This window comes from Perna viridis, chromosome 8 (assembly GCF_037379345.1).
Source record: "Perna viridis isolate PV_CMFRI_1.1 ecotype Kerala chromosome 8, ASM3737934v1, whole genome shotgun sequence".
Lineage (NCBI taxonomy): Eukaryota > Metazoa > Mollusca > Bivalvia > Mytilida > Mytilidae > Perna > Perna viridis.
The window spans coordinates 24,512,858-24,530,318 of record NC_142452.1 but is presented as its reverse complement, the minus strand read 5'-3'; the positions used below and the strand labels follow the sequence as shown (position 1 = coordinate 24,530,318).

Sequence of the window (17,461 nt, the reverse complement as noted above, 5' to 3'; positions counted from 1 at the left end):
TATGGTTTATTTAGAGTATAATTTAGATTCATTATTGTTTCAAAGTATAAAGAATCTTTTCCAAGTATTTGTATCTAGATGTTCATCTTCCCAAGAGTATCAATATTGTATAATGCCTTCTCAATCGGGAATTATTTGATCACTTCGAGTAGTACATGCAGCAAAAAGAGTTAATCTTAATGCTCTTAGAGCATTGGAAATTTCCAGATCTTACGAAACTTTAAGGGTCCGTACTGATTGATACTATTATGAGAATAATAAGTGTTGAAGTCAGACTTAAGACCCCAATTGACGGTTGTTGTAAGTATTGATGTTAATAGTGTCGGAAGAGTTTTGGGAGAATACTTAACAGATCCTGATATAAAGCTTTGTTTGTATAGATTCTGTCATTGTCTTTTTTTTAGTGCTACCAAAAGAGGATAAAACGGGTTAAGGGTTGTCCACCATCTCTTCTGTATAGATTGAGGTAGCGATATTAGGTGTAATAAATCCATTAAAAGCAATGATATAAAATGCACGTTAAATGCAGAAAAAATCTGAATGTTAGTTAAGCATCTTGATATACACCCCTTGAAACGTTCACGTTTACCATTTCAAATCAACAAAATTGTATGAAAAATATTATCAGCTTCTATAGGAAGAATAATTAAGGAAACCAATGTAATAGCGGTAATCAAAAGAATGTAATACAAGGACAAAGACCAGGCATGGAAAACAAACATACACAACAAAGAACATGAAGTAACTAAAATCATACATACAAAGTGACAAAAGCAAATGCGCAACTTGGACTCCACTAAAAACTTGAAGCATGGACCAGATGCACCGGTAGGGTAAGCGTCCTCTGCTTTTCTAGAAACACCCCCCGTCATAAAAAGTCAAGTCAGGGGTAGACAAACGAGGAAAGGAAAACTATGACCCGTTGAATAAATCAGTTTTCATGGTGCAGATGGATACACCATAGCGATCCACCAGTTCATGATGAGAACCATAAAACGTCTGTAGTGATGACCTCAATCTTCCGCAATAAAGTTACATACTGTAAGCATCGTTTTCGTGATTATTAAAATACAACAAGTTAGCAGTTATAGAGATCATTTATTGTTTTGAATACACATAACGGTTCTTCTTATTACAACATGAATGATTCACTTAAACGTTCAAGTTTGCACAATCAAGCTTTTTAAGCTCGGCGTGTAAGTTTTGATCAATACCAAGAGTGTCAAATATGTTAGAAGTATTTGAATATCAATCTTAGTTTAAAAGAATATTTCAAACCGATTTCAGATTATGACTTCTTTTATTGAGTTGGTCCATGTTACTGCATGTTTCTTCAAGTCAAACTAATAAATTCAATTTCAATACTGAATTATTTTGGTCAACACTCGCTATTTGCCTCTGCATATATCTCCGTGCGAAGAAAATTTTCAAACTGATAACAAACAAAAAAAGCAATCGGTAATCATACAAGATTCAGTCATTATTATTTGACGAATGTTTCAAACCATAGTCTCTTCAATTAACTTCGTTTCCAAAGCCTTCATAAATGCCAAGTGACTACTGTTCATGGACACCTATAAACATCCTGTAACTAATAAGAATTGTCTTAATTGCCTTAAATCGTCGGTTATTCGGTAAGACTCGTATTCAACGGATCAGTACTATCTTCTCCATTTCCTTAAAATATATGAAAATAAAGATAAAGATGTTTTTGTTCCATTAAAAGTTTTACTTGATATAATACACAAATTTTGCAAAACCATTTTAAAGAATTTATAAAGTTAGTTTGTTTTATCATATTTCAATGAACAGACAACAATAGATTAATTCAATCTAATATGTCCTTGTTAAATCATCCAGCATGTATAAAACGCGCTTAAAATTAAAACAAAATCCTTCCGTATCATAGATTTGAATATAGATCATAGTAAAAATATGCAAAGAATAAATAAATAAACCATTTCGTAGAAAGATGAAACAAAAATAAAATCATGTTACCTATTAACATTTGTCCATTTGCCCGATACTGGTCGTAACAGTTTCAAAAATTCATCAGGTTAGTTTGTTTCATCATAACAAATAACAATAGATCGATTCAATCTAATTTGTCGTATACAATTATCCAGCATGTATAAAACGTCTTAAGAATTTAACAAAATCATTAAAAAAACTCTTCTATAATATTTATTTGTATACTGATCAGTACAAATATGCAATGAATGAATGCATAAATCACTTCACAGAAGATAAATGAAACAAAAATATATATGTTTAAGATTATGTTACATGTTGATATTCGTCAATTTACCCGATATTGGGCGTAACATCAAATCAAGGAAAACCAAAATGTCAATAATCCAAAAACATAATAACTTAAATGAACACGCAGAAAAACGAACAACAAATCTCAAATTGAGATTTTCCTCTATCTATACTTAAAGCAAAATGAGTGGGAAAATTTAGGAAAAATCTCAATATTTTATGAAACAGGGCTTAGTTTCATTAAAATCCGGGGTAAAATAATGTACCTCAGAAGAGTACGCATGCAGTGGGCAGTACAAATAATACGAATTTCGTAAAAGAGTAATCAAGGGAACCAAGATTCTTACGCAAATCAAAAGAATGTAATCCGGGGACAAAGACCAGATATGCTGAACAGACATACACAACAATGATATAAAATAACCAAAATGATACATACAAAGTAACAAAAGTAAATAAGCATGAGCAACTCGGACTCCACTTATAGCTTGGAGTGTGGACAAGGTGCAGCAGTAGGGTAAGCGTCCTCTGCTTTCCTAGAAACATCTTCTGAGCAGCTCATAAAAAGTCAAGTCCAGGGTAGACGAAAGTGGAAAGGAATACTATGACACAAATAAGTTTTTATGGCGCAGATGGATACACCGTAACTATCCACGAGTTAATGATAACGACCATAATAATTCTATGGTGATGACTTCAAAATTTTAGCAACATAACCCTGTTCCAGAAGCTTAAATGTAAGAAGTCTTACGCGATACAAAACATCTACGGCAAGCTCTGGCATAACGCACGAGTATCGAAATAAAAACTACATATGCAGGTGCAGAAGGAATGTTGCCACAGATGAAAGGAAAGTTGACAACAGTGAATGAAAATTCATCGCGTTTGTCGTATAATTTGGTCAATAGTTTTCATTTATCATTGATCTATAAGTGTAGGTCAAGATTTGAGGCTGACTTCACAATGTCTGTAGTATCCGTTATCTCAAGTTCTTTGAGGTAGATACGATTTATCAAATCCACGAAACTAGGATGGTTTAATAGTCATCTATATAGCGGAAAATGAGATTAAAGGATCTAGCTAAACACAATTTTTTTTATTAGATCAGCTATAAAGTCAGCCTCATAAGAGTGAAGGAAAAGATAGAGGAGAACAATGTTTACTACTGGAATGCCGACCATTTGTTGAAAAACGCGTCCACCGCACTGGACAAATATGTTGTATATAAAAAAATTCGAGTGTTTTAAAAACATCTTATTCGGCTATAATGAGTCACAGCCAGTTTTTATCTCATTTATATTAGACCTTCGGAAAGGGTACAAAAATGCAAAGAGAGAAACAATAAGCATACTACGTACAGCATTTTTTTTATCATAAAATATATAAAACATGAACATTCCAAAATACCACCAAACTCGGAATAAAGAACGTTACATTAGAATGCGATTGTATTTCTCAACAATTACTATGACAAGTTGCAACTGGCCAGTACTGTAGTGACAGAAAATTTGTGCGTGAGCCGTGTAAGAACGTAATGCCATCGGAAAAAGGGCGCACCAGGTGAGGAATGGCGTAAAACATGCACAAATATGTCAAATAACCTGATGCGAACATCGGGATAAGCTTATTAACTCGTGAACGCAGTTAATTGGGTTGTTTTTGATCTTGCTTACATTTGTTTAATAAAAAATCAATTAACCATGAAAGGTATGAACTGAGACAGACGATTGACACTAAATAAGGACCAGTAAACAATTTAAGCATAAACATAAATGCAATTCACCCTGAGGAGGGTCGAACACCAGTTGATAAAGAAAGAATATGCGACATGCCATAGCCCGTCAAAACAATTGTCCTAAGTAACGACTCTATGCCGGATAGATCCGTAAAATTCCCGGAGTGCCATTACACTCCCCCACTTATTTCATTCTTGAAATCACTAATAACTTAAAAATAATGAGGTTACATGCTAAGACTACGGAAATCAAATGGTGTCTATCATGATACAAAATATCTAATTATTATTCCATATATTTAGAGTATCAACAAATAAAGTTACACATGGTCATCATATTCAAGAAGCATGACAAGTTCTGTAACGGGTCTGACGAAGTTGATTCTTTTTGCATCATGCATAAAACAAATTTGAGCTTTCCTTACTTTCCTATCTGAACTGGGAAAAGAGATTTCGACGATTGCCATTGACCAATAGTTACGTGGAGATTCGCGCTTCGTAATAAGATAATGTAATTCTTTTTAACATTCCTACAAGAGTTAGTCCATTTCTGTCGAGATTGTAGACGATTGAGATACATGTATTCATTACGCGATTGGTTCCAGAATTCATCCGCTAACACCTGAATGTGTTTCCACTGAGATCTGAGTAAGTCCTTGTTTCCGTACGACGGAAAAGTCACAGTTTCATGATTAGTCTTTTGCGTAAGGAGCATTGCAGAATTCAAGACGGATGGAGATTCCGGATCCGTCGAAACCAGAACTTAAGGTCTAGAATTCACAATTGCAGTGACTTCTGCCATTAGTGTAGTACGCACTTCATGTGTAAGTCGTTTAGCACCTTCCCGTAAAAGCATAGAGTTTAAGATTTTTCTTAAAACTCCTATCATTCGTTCCCAAATACCTCCCATATGGGAGGAGTGAGGGGTATTTAACTTCCATAGAATGTCGTTTTTGTCCTTTCACTGTCTTTTTCAACAAAATCCAACATCATACTGAGTTCTTCTGAACCACCTACGAAATTTGTGCCACGCACGGAACGAAACTGTTTTACGGGACCCCTCAAAGCAATAAAACTCCTTAGTGCGTTTATGAATAAAGCACTACTCTATGACCTCGATATTGCTCTACTAACAAGACACGTAAACAAGAGTGCCCATCTTTTCTTATGATACTGAGCTCCACGAGTATGTCTGTGAACTACAGGCCATGGACCAAATGTCTACTCCGACGAAAGTAAATGAAGGGGAAGGTGTTAATCTGTCCTCAGGTAAGTCTGACGTTTGTTGCCACACTATTCGGCCTCGGAGTTTCCTACACACAACACATTTATGCAGTACTGATGACACCAATCGACGACCACCGACTATCCAAAATCCACCTGTGCGTATAGCACGATCTGTGAAACTTCTACCTTGATGAGAAATGTTTTCATGGAAATGACGTACACTGAACGTTGATACTTGATATTTAGGCATAATGATAGGATGTTGTGACATATCAATGTCATTGTAATTGTGCAAACAACCACCTACCTGCAGTACATTCTGATTATCAAGTATTGGTGAAAGTTGAGAAAGTAAACTATTCCTTGGCAATGGTTTGCCATTTCTGATACCCTCTATTTCATCTCCACAACTTTCGGACTGAATCTGACGAACGATTAACAGTTTATCTTGTCTAATAGATTTCGGTGTATTATTACTTTCTGTCTTATCTAATTTGACTCTTTGACGCATGTGTTTTTGCGCCTTGCGCCTGAGCATCGCAATCGCTTTCACTATCATTCTCCATTTAGAAGCTATAGAAACCTGTCGGAACCAAGTTTGTATTCATTATCGCTTACATTCATTTTTGTTTTCGCTACCTGAACATACGGGCGAATTTCTTTAAACATGTCTACCTCTACCAAAGGGGATGATTCGTGTTCGTAATAGTCTTCCAATTCAGATTGTAGAAACGAGGGTCCCTTGATCAACATGATGTTCCTTAAGTCAGAAGTATTGCGATGTCCGCTGGGTTTAATCCGTCCTTACATATTCCAATGTCTTGGAGCACAAGATGTTCGAATTCGACGCACACGATTTCCTACGTACACTTTAAATTAACTTAGTTTCATTTGTCAAATATGCCAAGACCACTTTGCTGTCAGAAGTACATATCATACGAGTTTGTACCTACATGTTCCTTGATCATGTCGGCTAACTCTGCTGCAAGAACTGCAGTGTACATTTCTAGCAACGGGATTGTGTTCCCATGCACGGGGCTACCTTTGCTTTTCCTAAAAGGAAACTCACTGTGACATTGTTCGTGTCGAATAGTCTCAAGTAAGCTACTGAGCCAATAGCTTCTTTCTAAGATATGAACTTCATTATTCAAAGTCTTTGCAAATGAAATATCACTATACATCCGAGGAATAGAGCATTGTTCAAATTTTGGTAGGGATTCAACCCATTTGGTCCAAGGCTGAAGGTAAGTATCTGCCAATGGGTCATCCCATTCGGTGTGTCCAAGAGATGTCATCATTTCACGCAACAGAAGTTTGCAACGTACAGATACAGGAGCAGTAAGCCGATAGGATCGAAGAGTCCATTGATCATCGATAGTACCCTCGCATACCAAAGAAATCAACTACCTTAAAATTGTAAAACATTTGTTCAACGTAGGCAGTCAGTGCGATAGTCTCTCGGCGGAAACGAAGAAGTATTCCTAAAAAAACTGTTCGTAAGGTCTGGCCTTTAAGAAGAACTTGATTTAACGAATTACCATTGCATGACGCTGATGCATCGAATACCACCCGAACACAGTCAGGCTTCTTTGCACGTTACTCTGAAAACATAGGTAAATGCCAACATTCTAAAAATGCTCTGAAAGGTGGCGCTGATTCCGCTTGACCATTGTAGTCAAAAGATTTCGCTCGTTTCAAAGCCAAGGGTATGTTGTTCTCCAAAGCCTGGCAATTTTTCCGGAACGGTAACGGAGCTACCCAACGACCATTAGAATCATTCACAACGCCAGAGTCCATAATTGTTTTAAAAAAAGATATCATCCTCAACAGATCTGCCAATACTTTCATCTTCTGTTGTACGAAAAAATGCTTGTATCAATTAGCAATTCACTTTGACGTGGCTCAGAAGTGAGGTCCGACCATTGCTCAAAATCGAAGTCTTGTAGACGTTTACACATTCTGGTGGATGCATTTTTCCGAGACATACTTCACCGATAATTACCGTCCAAAGTTAATTTCTGGGCGTATAGGAGATCCTTTCCAACGCGGTGGTCTAAAAAGTGGTGTGCTGCCATTAAATCCCTTACTATTAATAAATCAATTTGGGCGTTTTGGTCGATTTCCGGATTCATATGAGCTATATCGGCTAGATGGTCATACTGTTTAGCGACATTCGGTGAAGCTATCGCGTTCCTGTTATTAGGAATAGCATTACACTCTATCAGAGTTGGTAAATTCAACAACATAGTCCCATCCATCGACTCAATGACGTAGTTGCTGCCCAAACGCCCTGAAGTTGTGCATTTACCGGCACAAGAAGATAACAAGTACTCAGTCTCTAGGCCATAATCTTCAAAAGTGTGAAAGAAACTCGAGGTAGCTAATGTACAATTGCTCTGATCCTCAATCAGTGAATACTTAGTCATTTGCAGATGAGGTTTGCCTTTAGGGTAAGTTTTACTAATACCATTGTCGCACACGACTTGCTTGTGCCTGTCGATTGACCATATATCTGTGTACATTTTTTCTCTACGTACTTTATTCAATTCCCCTCGTCAGATCGCAGGGGATTCGTGCTCTTAGCAGTGTCCTTGTCGTAATGCAGAGCTGTCGGATGATCTCGTCATTTACATACGTAACATTTCACATCTTCTTTACAGTTTTTTTTTCAAGTGTTTATCTGTGCCACAACAACCGAAGTAAAGTCTTCTTCTTTTTGGGAATTCGATTTGCTCAGCAATATGTTTCATTCTAATCGGCACTTATAAAGTGTGTGTCCAAATCCATGGATCGGGCAATTGGTTTAAGTCCCTTCGTGTTCTGACACTGCTTTTACTTCCTTTGTGTCTGTACGTGCGACAGATAGTTTAACCGTTCTGATGTGTCTGGCGATTAGGTGTTTTTCTATGTCCCTTACTAACCTCATGTGGTTCTCGATGATCTTCATAAAAGAAGTTTGGGTCGTTCCTCATCTTTGCAATACGTTGTAGGAAATTTGTAAATACAAAGAAAGGTGGGTATGTCATATTGTGATTAGTCTTATATTTATTTGCCTCAGCCGTCCATTTTTCCTGAAGATTGTATGGCAGCGTTGCAATAATTGGATTCACATCGGCTGATGAATCGTAAATACTGAATAAACATTGGTATATATCATTTTCCTTGACAGTTTCAATGTCGGAAACCACGTCGACAAGTTCGAATAAACGTTTATTTTCATTTTTTGCTATTTTAGGAAAAGCTTAAAGTTTCTTTCTGAATGAGCTTTCTACTATTTCGGGGCTGCCGAATCTGTCTTCAAGTCGTTTCCATATTTTGAACGCTCCTTGGGCTGGATTGGTTGCATTTGCGACACAAATACTTAATGCCTGTTTTGAACTTTCATGGCCTAGCCATTTCACCAAAATGTTTATTTCCTCCGACGGAGATGCATTCAATTTCTGCATGACATTCTATGCTAAGAAATAGCCTGGTGTGTCATCGTAGTTCGTTGGTCTAAACATCAAGAGGTCTTTTTTTTTACAATGAATTGAATAAGTTGTTGACAAGCATCAGTCTGATTTTTGTCCATTTGTGATCGGGTATGTACGGTGGCGTGTTTGGATCCAACTTTCTGTTGCATATTTGTTTTCAGAGACCTGTATTGTGGAAGTACATTGTGATTTATGTCTGTAAGAGGGGTTATATCTTATGAGTCGAAGTTTTCAAGTTCTCAAGTTGTCTTTCTGAGTCTGAGGAATAATTGCTTTGACATTCGTTTGTTGTGCTTCTTTCAAATGTTGTTCTTGGTCCAGTTGGACATCTCTTGATGGTTGTGTACATCACTTCCATCATTAGAGAGTATGAAATCAGCTATTTGTTGTCCGATTTCTGTTGGATGCACATTGGAAATAGGCCTATCATCGTCAAGTACTTCACTCATAGCTTTGAGTTTAAAGTCAGCCTCAGTTGACGGTGTTTTCTTGATCAGTTCAACTTCCTGGCCTTCGTTTTTACTGCTTCTAGTTTCATTTTCTGTCTCATTAGTATTGAGCTAGAACGTGAAGATGATTTAGGGCGAGTTTCTGACGGTTGTCTAAATTCAGGTGGTGGTATTAGTTCTACTTACTGTTTCAAATAGGCGGGACCTACTGTCTCAGAACATTGTGATAGTTGCTTATCCTGTTATTCACTATACTCATCTCTGAACTTGTCAGGAGGTTCTACATTTTGTTCCTGTGTTTTCTAGTTGTCTTAACATATTGTCCATATTTTCTGTTGCAATTGCAACGTTCTCTTGCAAAGATTTCGTGATCAACTCCTGTGATGCTCTTTCTAGATGGCTCTCTTCAGATCTAACTGCTTTCAAATAGTTATCAAAAATAGATGCGAAGTGTGTGTATGCATTCATATGTCCAAAGAGTTCATTTTTGTAAGTAATCATAGCTGCTGGATCCATAACTGGAAATTGTCCAACATCAATGAAAATAAGTTCTATGTATTTGTATTCGACCCTAAGTTTTGTCATGTAATCGTTGACGTTTGCCTCGTAAATAAGTTTACCGTCTGGTGAGAGTCGTCTTGCTTCACGTAGTTGTCTGCTTGGTAAGCCTTCCATTCCGTCTGATCCACTGGACATTCTTGCCAATACCCAGTTTTTGTACTATAATGAGTTATAGATAGTTCTTAACTCATTTATTATAGACCTTCGGAAAGGGTACAAAACTGAAAAGACAGAAACAATAAGCATATTAGTACAACATTTATATGAAACAAGTAGATGCAAACCAAGTGTGTTAATGTTAATAACACGTTCCGTACATCAAGTACACATCAAACACAGTCATTTATATCATAAAAACATATAAAACATGAACATTCCAAAATACCACCAAGCTCGGAGTAACGAACGCGATTGTATTTCTCAACAGTTACTATGACAAGTTGCAACTGGTCAGTACTGTAGTGAAAGTAAATTTTTGGGTGAGCCGTGTAAGAACGTAATGCCATGAAAAATAAAAGGCTAAAACAGGTGAGAAACGGTGTAAAACATGTACAAATATGTCAAATAACCTAAAGGGAACATCGGGATAAGCTTATCAACTCGTAAACGCAGTTAAATGATTTGTCCTTAAATTGCCTATATTTTTTTATGAAAACTCAATTAAACATAAAAGGTATGAACTGAGACGATTGACACTAAATAAGGACTAGTAAACAATATAAGCATAAACATAAATGCAACTCACCTTGTGGATCGTCGAACACCATTTAATAAAGAAAATATATGCGACGTTGCATAGCCCGTCAAAACAAGTAACGACTCTATGCCAGACAGATCCGTAAAAAATCCGGAGTGACATTACATCGGTATAATCGGAAGTTGATTTGGAATTATTTTTTACAAAGTGTGAGAAATCTCTACATAGAGCTACATATTTGTATCTAGGTGTATCGTCTTTTTGGAGTAACAACGATGTATAATGTTTTTGAGTCGGGATTTTAATTGAGGAGTAGAAGTATAACGAGTTGAAAGATCATAGGTTTTAATGCAATTGTATTCTGGTAATAAACTTGAATTGAGGGGTTCATAAAGTAAAATTGATCAATATGTACTCCTGATTCGAACTAACGAATGGGTCTACTTACCATTATTTGCTGATGGTCGTCCGCAAACGCCATTTTGCTCTGAATAACGAATAAATAAATTTTAATTTGAAAATTAATAATATTATTGACCCTCTTACACTGGACAGTCACCAGTGAATTTCCCATATTGTTTTTGTAGTGTTTAATTAATCTCCAGTTCGTAACGCAGCAGAAGTATGCTTTGTATTGTCATAGACATTCAAAACTTGTATGTACTAATATCTATTCTATTCGCATGATACCTTGAATTTATCTTTATATAGATATTAAATATTTAAACTCTGTAACAAAATTCTACGCACTGACTTGTTTCTTTAATGTTAAAGTAACATACTTTTGGATTAACATGAGTGCGATTTTTATTACTAGTATCCGAAATAATAAATAATAATTAATAATTAATCAATTGAAGATAGCATTATTATAAGTTGATTATCGATTAATGTAGTTTTCGTGGTTTAATTTAAACTCGAATTCGAATATCCCAACGTAGTGTAAATTTCCATCGATTAATTAAAGGCAACCATATAACCAGATAGTTTATAATTCGTCAAACATACACGTATTCAACAAATCCTAAAAACTGAAAGCCATGAATAAGTTTCTTAATTTCAAAATTCATTTGATAAATACAAATAATGAAGACTGTACATGTTCAACTTAAATTTAAAAAAAAATGCGTTGAGCATTATTTTACGTTTTTGTACAAATTAACGTTATGCAAGAAGTTACGCTTAAGAAAAATAAATATTTGTTGTTTGAAGGAAAAAAACAAGACATTAAAAAAAGAAACAATAGTATAATTTTATTATCATAATTTTTGTTGGATACTTTTAACTATTTCTAATCATACCTGCAGTTTTAGGTTCGTTCAGAATAAAGAAACTGCTTAAGAAACTAAAAATAGCTGCTAAGGGACAGAATATCCATCTTGCTGGAAGAAAATTGATCGAATATTATATTACCTCATACTTTGCTTAACTTATGCTGAATACGCAGAAAAAGTACAACAATACCTCATGGGTGCATTGACAACATCAAAAGTAAAGGAAACCTTTCAAACCAATATACCAATAAACAGCATAAACATGGTGAATTTATTTGACAAAAATCCAAGATGGAAAAGGAGTCATGGCCATCACCACTATACGTCACCTTAAATGCATGATGTCTTCATAGATAATCTTCTTCCTTTCTCACAAAAACCTCTTGGACTTCATCACATCCGCACTAAACTATATTCTATACCTCTCATTCTAATACACTCCCTTTACAAAACAAGTCTTGACACTCCTGTTTCTGAACTTACCTCATAAAACAAACTTAATGACATGATTTTGGATATGGTTTCCACAGACTCTTTAAACCAGTCTGTGTAAGAGGTCAAGATGAAGAAAAACGATCTTTTCTCCCACTACCGTTTGTCAACAAAAGTATAGATGCAATTAATTTGGCTAACATTCTCCATCACAAAAACGTAACAAAAAATTCCCCCATATTTTAAGGACAAATCAATACTGTATATTTCATATTCCTATACTTCACCGTTGGATCCAAAATTTTGAACTTCAAAAGATTATTGCAGAACCTCGAAATTTAGGACTTCAAGGCTAAACCACCTGACTGTTCTTTCAAAAACTCACCATTCAAATATTATCCGTCCGGTCACGTTGTTACGGAAAATTTAAGCATCATCGAAAACGAATCTCTACGTAAGGTCCTTTTTTAAGTTGCCCAAGTACCGTGAACCACACTCCATAAATTGGAATTATGACTTTAAAGTTCTTATGGATGTCGTGGAGGAGTACGTAAGAAAATGGATAAAACGAGAACAAGAAAACATTTGCCAGAGTGGTTAAAACCCGCGAGGTCTTTAATTTTGAAACGGATGAGTGTCAATGCTCTATCAGTTTTGAAAGACCCTGATGTAGCAAAAATACATTGTCTACTATTCATGACAAATATGTTGTCGTACCAGCAGACACAGAGTAAAAAACAGGTTTTGTCTGCAAAACGTATTACATCCAATGCTTATTATCAGAGGTAGACATAAAAAATAATAGCAGTGATAAGACCTTTACTGCCACTACATTCTGCAAAGAAGAGATAGTTGATAACCATAAATCTATGCTATCCTTTTTTGGTCTCCCTACCGAAGACGATGATTGTGATTTACCGTCTATGTACTGGATTACGCCCACAAGAATCCATACAATCAAGGTTACATAGCCGGATCTGCAAAATGAACCACCAAACCTCTTTCAAAACGTTTGACTTCTATACTCTGCCAAAAAGGGCCTCCAGTCTTACCACAACACGTGTTACACCCGTAGTGGTATTAATTCAATGTGGATCCTGAAAAATTAGGAAGATATTTTGAAGACCCTCAATTCAAGACTATTGTCAGAATATAATAGCATTAAAACCTATGATTTTTCAACAATGTATGCTTCTATTCCCCGTTCTAATTTAAAATCCCGACTCGAAAATAAAATACATCGTTGCTTCTCCAAAAAAGATGGTACACCTAGATGCAAATATATAGTTCTTGGTAGAGTTTCTTCATTCTTTGTTAAAATTATTTCCAAATCATCTTCCAAATATACAGAAGAAGGTGTTTTCAAAATGCTCGAGTTTTTGACCGACAACATATTTGTCCAGTGTAGTGGACGCGTTTTTCAACAAACGGTCGGCATTCAAATATTTGCTGACTTTTTCTTTCATTCTTATGAGGCTGACTTTATAGGTGATCTGATCCGAAAGAAAACACATCGTTTAGCAAGATCCTTTAATCTCAGTTTCTGCTATATAGATGACGTGTTATCGTCAACAATTCTAGTTTCAGGGATTTGATACATCTACCCCCAAAAAATTGAGATAAAGAATAATACAGACACTGTGAAGACAGTCCCATATCTTGATCTACATTTAAAGATCGATGGTAAAGGAATGCTATTGACCAAACTTTACGACAAATGTGCATTCAGAATTTTCAACTTTCCTTTCATCTGTGGCAACATCTCTTCAAAACCTGCCTGTGGAGTTTCATATCACAACTTATACGTTATGCCAGAGCTTGCCGAAACTTCGCAGACTTTTTGTATCGCGCTAGACTTCTTATAATTAAATCTTCTGGAACAAAGTCATGTTGCTACAAGATTGAAGTCATCACGACAGAAGTTTCATGGTCGTCGTCATGAACTCATGGATCGTTACGTTGTATCCATCTGCACCATGGAATTGTTCAAAGTGTCATAGTTTTTCTTTTCTATTTCGACTACCTAGACTTGAATTTTAATGAGTAATTCGTCTGGTGTTTCTAAAAAAGCAGAGGACGCTTACCCTACTAGTGCACCTGGTCAATGCTCCTAGTGTTTGGTGGAGTCCGAGTTGCTCATTTACTTTTGTTTCTTTGTATGTATTATTTTAGTTACTTTATGTTCTTTGTTGTTTTTGTCTGTTTACCATGTCTGGTCTTTGTCCCTTAATTACATTCTTTTGATTTCCGCTAGATTCTTGGTTCCCTTTTATTTCTCTCCCAAAACACAGTTATTGATCTTTAAAATTTTTATTGAAATATTTTCTGTCTATAAAGATAATTTTTTAAACAAGAGTTTGTGGCACCCCGGCATTATAATAGCAGTGTGATTAATAATTGTAACATGAATCTTAGTGAATACAATGACCTTGCTACTTCGTCTTGTGTCAGAGGTGCTACATACTTTACTGCCGCTAGTAGGGGGTTAGCCAATCCGGTAAGAGGTCGAATCTAATGAATGATTTTTTGTCTCGTCTGGGAGATCGAAACTTCTTGTCAATCGATCAGATTATGATGTCGACCGTAAAACTTCTGAAGAGATGATATAAGGAAAAGGCTGAACATACCCCTGATTGAGTAATTTATTTGTCAATACCTGCGTTTTGCAGGGAAGTCCTCGTATAGGTCACAGGACCGACAGATCAATTGTGAAATGTATACTCCATAGGCTGGAAATTTTGGTATATTACCTTTTAGAAAAGAGAAGTTTACTTTTGGGAAGTCATCACGCTGGTCATAAAGTTTCGATTTCAAACGTCCTGTGTTATCTATGTACTTATTAAGGTCTAGGTATGAGACAGACGTAACGGAGGGTTATCAGTTGTATCTTTAATGTCCAGCTCATTTGGGTAGATAAGAGCTACTTAAGTAATCGTTGATTGAATTTCAAAAATTATTCATAATAGTGTCATTGGTTCTTTGTTTTTGATTTGTTGAAGTTGTTTTTTGTCTTGTTTGATTTCTTTTTGATTACAGTTTTATGTAAATGTAGATATGCACAATGCCCTTCAAAAAAGTTGTACGCATACTCACAATAACAATTTTCCTCATCAAATAGTGACACAACTACAACTACCGTGAAGAAAATAGTCGTCAATACCAGGAAAAATATTGCCTTTGATGCTAAAATTAGTAAATACATGTATTAACAAAGTTAAATAACTAAGTTAAGATGAATACTTAACATTGCCCCTTAACAATTTTATGTTACAACTAACATACAATACTACAAGATCTACAAGATGAGTAAAAAGCATTTGAATATCGGCAAAAAAAAAACCGAAGCGTCAACGAAAGGAAAATTGAAATGCTAATACATGGCTCAAATGAGAAACTAGGAAACACAGACGATCTACGTACAATTCAGTCCTATGTTCTGCAACCGTAAGCAATAAACTGTAATTGTATGATCATAACTCTTTATTGTTTTGCATTTAAAAAAGCAGTTAAATATTCCAAGAAGTCACTTTCATTGAATCAAAATTTTCTTGCTCATAGGATTATAATTAAACATCGCTGTTGCAGTTTAAAGCCAAAAAACAATAATAATGAAAACATATACATTAAACGATTGTTCGCTGAATCAGTGAAAATGCTGTACATATTTCAACTATCGCGTTTCTGTTTTATCATATAATCATAAATATTTTTTTATTCCTGTACAAATTCAGATTAGTTTAAAAAAAGTTCAACATTAGCATATAAAATCGATTATAAAGGGCAAGACGTTTATAATTAGTTCGTTTATTTTGGTGTTTATTGCTCCATCACTTTATATTAAAAAGTTTAACATTAACATATCAAATGGGTCATAAAAGGCAAAACATTAATATCCACTTCGTTTATTTTGGTGTTTATTGCTATATCACTTTTTAATAGCTTATTCCCTAATACTAAGTAATTAACAATGACAAAATCACACACACACACACACACACACACACACACACACACACACACACACACACACACACACACACACACACACACACACACACACACACACACACACACACACACACACACACACACACACACACACACAGAGAGAGCAATTAAATTTTAAATTACCTGATAATTGAAATAATGTTGAATTATTTCTCCTCCACTCTGAAAAAAAAAACAAAGCCCATTTTGATATGAATTAAGTCAATAAAGGTTCCCATTATCATGCAGATAACCCAACGATGTATTACCACATTTTGACGTTAATTTAGCTGTATTTGCATATCTGCTGATATTAATTGACATTGATTCTGAAAAACAAGTTACACTATAATTGGATTAATTGATTTTATTTGTATAAATAACTATTATCGGAAGAAGTGTGACTATGATGTGAATAGTTTGACAATTATAATTTTTATAATGTTGATTGATATGAAAATAATTATGTTTAATTATTAGATTGATTACAAAATCCGTCCTTTTCAATGAAACAGTTTGTGTGATTTATATTTAGTTTCTTTTTTTCTGTTGTAACAAGGGAGTCAGAGCTTTTTGAACTGATTTAGTAGTGTTAAATTGTATACTATTTTTTTCCACAGTGGCCAGATTTTAAAAGTGGAGGGTTGTGATCACGCCAAAGTATTTCATCCACGCCGCATTTTTGCTACTGTCCGAATTTCTGACCTCATTATGTCTTTTCCGTTTTTACTTAAAGTTTATGCATGGCCTTGGACTGGCATTTTCATCCCGGTGGGTGTATTGTCTCTTTGATATAAACACCATACCTATTCTCGTTATATTTATATATGATTGTAAGACTCTTACCGTTTATTTTACTAACTTTCGGTCCAAAAAATGAAACAGTTCGAATTATCAAAACTATTGAAATGAAAGGCGTCATTGTCCACAGTAAAGCATCTTTAAGGCAAGAACATTTTCCTAAAATATAAAATAATTGTACTAGTACTTAATTATGCTATTTATGTCAAAGCATTAAGCAAAGATGAATAATCGAAGAATACTTTAGGAAATCATAAAAAGATGGAGATAATACTCAAAAGAAAATGAAAATTAAAATTTACGTTTCAACGAAACGTGTAGAAGTCACCTCCCGTTTCCTGATCTATCTTTTGAGAAACATATCGACAATTGAACTGCATATTGTCAATCGAGGCAGCGTAAAGAATCTGGATTTTCATCAGAATCGGACAACTTTAAATTTTTTGCCGCGGTGGCAGCCATTTTTTCAATGTCGGTCGATAAGTAGTTCATACTGCCAATTGATCCGCAGATTAATAATTGGGACCGCTTAAAAAAAATATCCAGATATAAATTTTCGTCAA

At 35.2% G+C, this 17,461-nt stretch overlaps 1 protein-coding gene across 3 annotated transcripts; it reads right to left on the bottom strand.

Annotated features, from left to right (window-relative positions):
- Positions 1-1,078: 1,078 nt before the first annotated feature.
- Positions 1,079-17,119, bottom strand: LOC148609934 (uncharacterized). 3 transcript variants are annotated; one of them, XM_088541532.1, is made up of 6 exons: positions 16,944-17,103; positions 16,242-16,280; positions 15,204-15,293; positions 11,706-11,786; positions 10,853-10,891; positions 1,079-1,677 (listed from the first exon to the last, which is right to left on the bottom strand). In XM_088541532.1, exons 1-6 carry the CDS (start codon positions 17,017-17,019, stop codon positions 1,628-1,630), a joined length of 375 nt encoding a protein of 124 aa, XP_088397658.1. In that variant the 5' UTR covers positions 17,020-17,103; the 3' UTR covers positions 1,079-1,627. The 3 variants fall into 3 exon arrangements, with proteins under 3 accessions (XP_088397658.1, XP_088397659.1, XP_088397660.1); XM_088541533.1 differs by lacking the exon at positions 10,853-10,891 and having other exon boundaries at positions 16,944-17,119; XM_088541534.1 differs by lacking the exon at positions 15,204-15,293.
- Positions 17,120-17,461: the final 342 nt, after the last annotated feature.

Excerpts from the sequence above, each read along its gene's own strand:
- LOC148609934 (XM_088541532.1), bottom strand. The coding sequence starts at position 17,019 with ATGACGCCTTTCATTTCAATAGTTTTGATAATTCGAACTGTTTCATTT. Across the intron at positions 15,294-16,241 it reads AACATTATTTCAATTATCAG|CATCAAAGGCAATATTTTTC; the intron begins GTAATTTAAAAT and ends TACTAATTTTAG. Across the intron at positions 11,787-15,203 it reads TGATGAGGAAAATTGTTATT|CAAGATGGATATTCTGTCCC; the intron begins GTGAGTATGCGT and ends ATTTTCTTCCAG.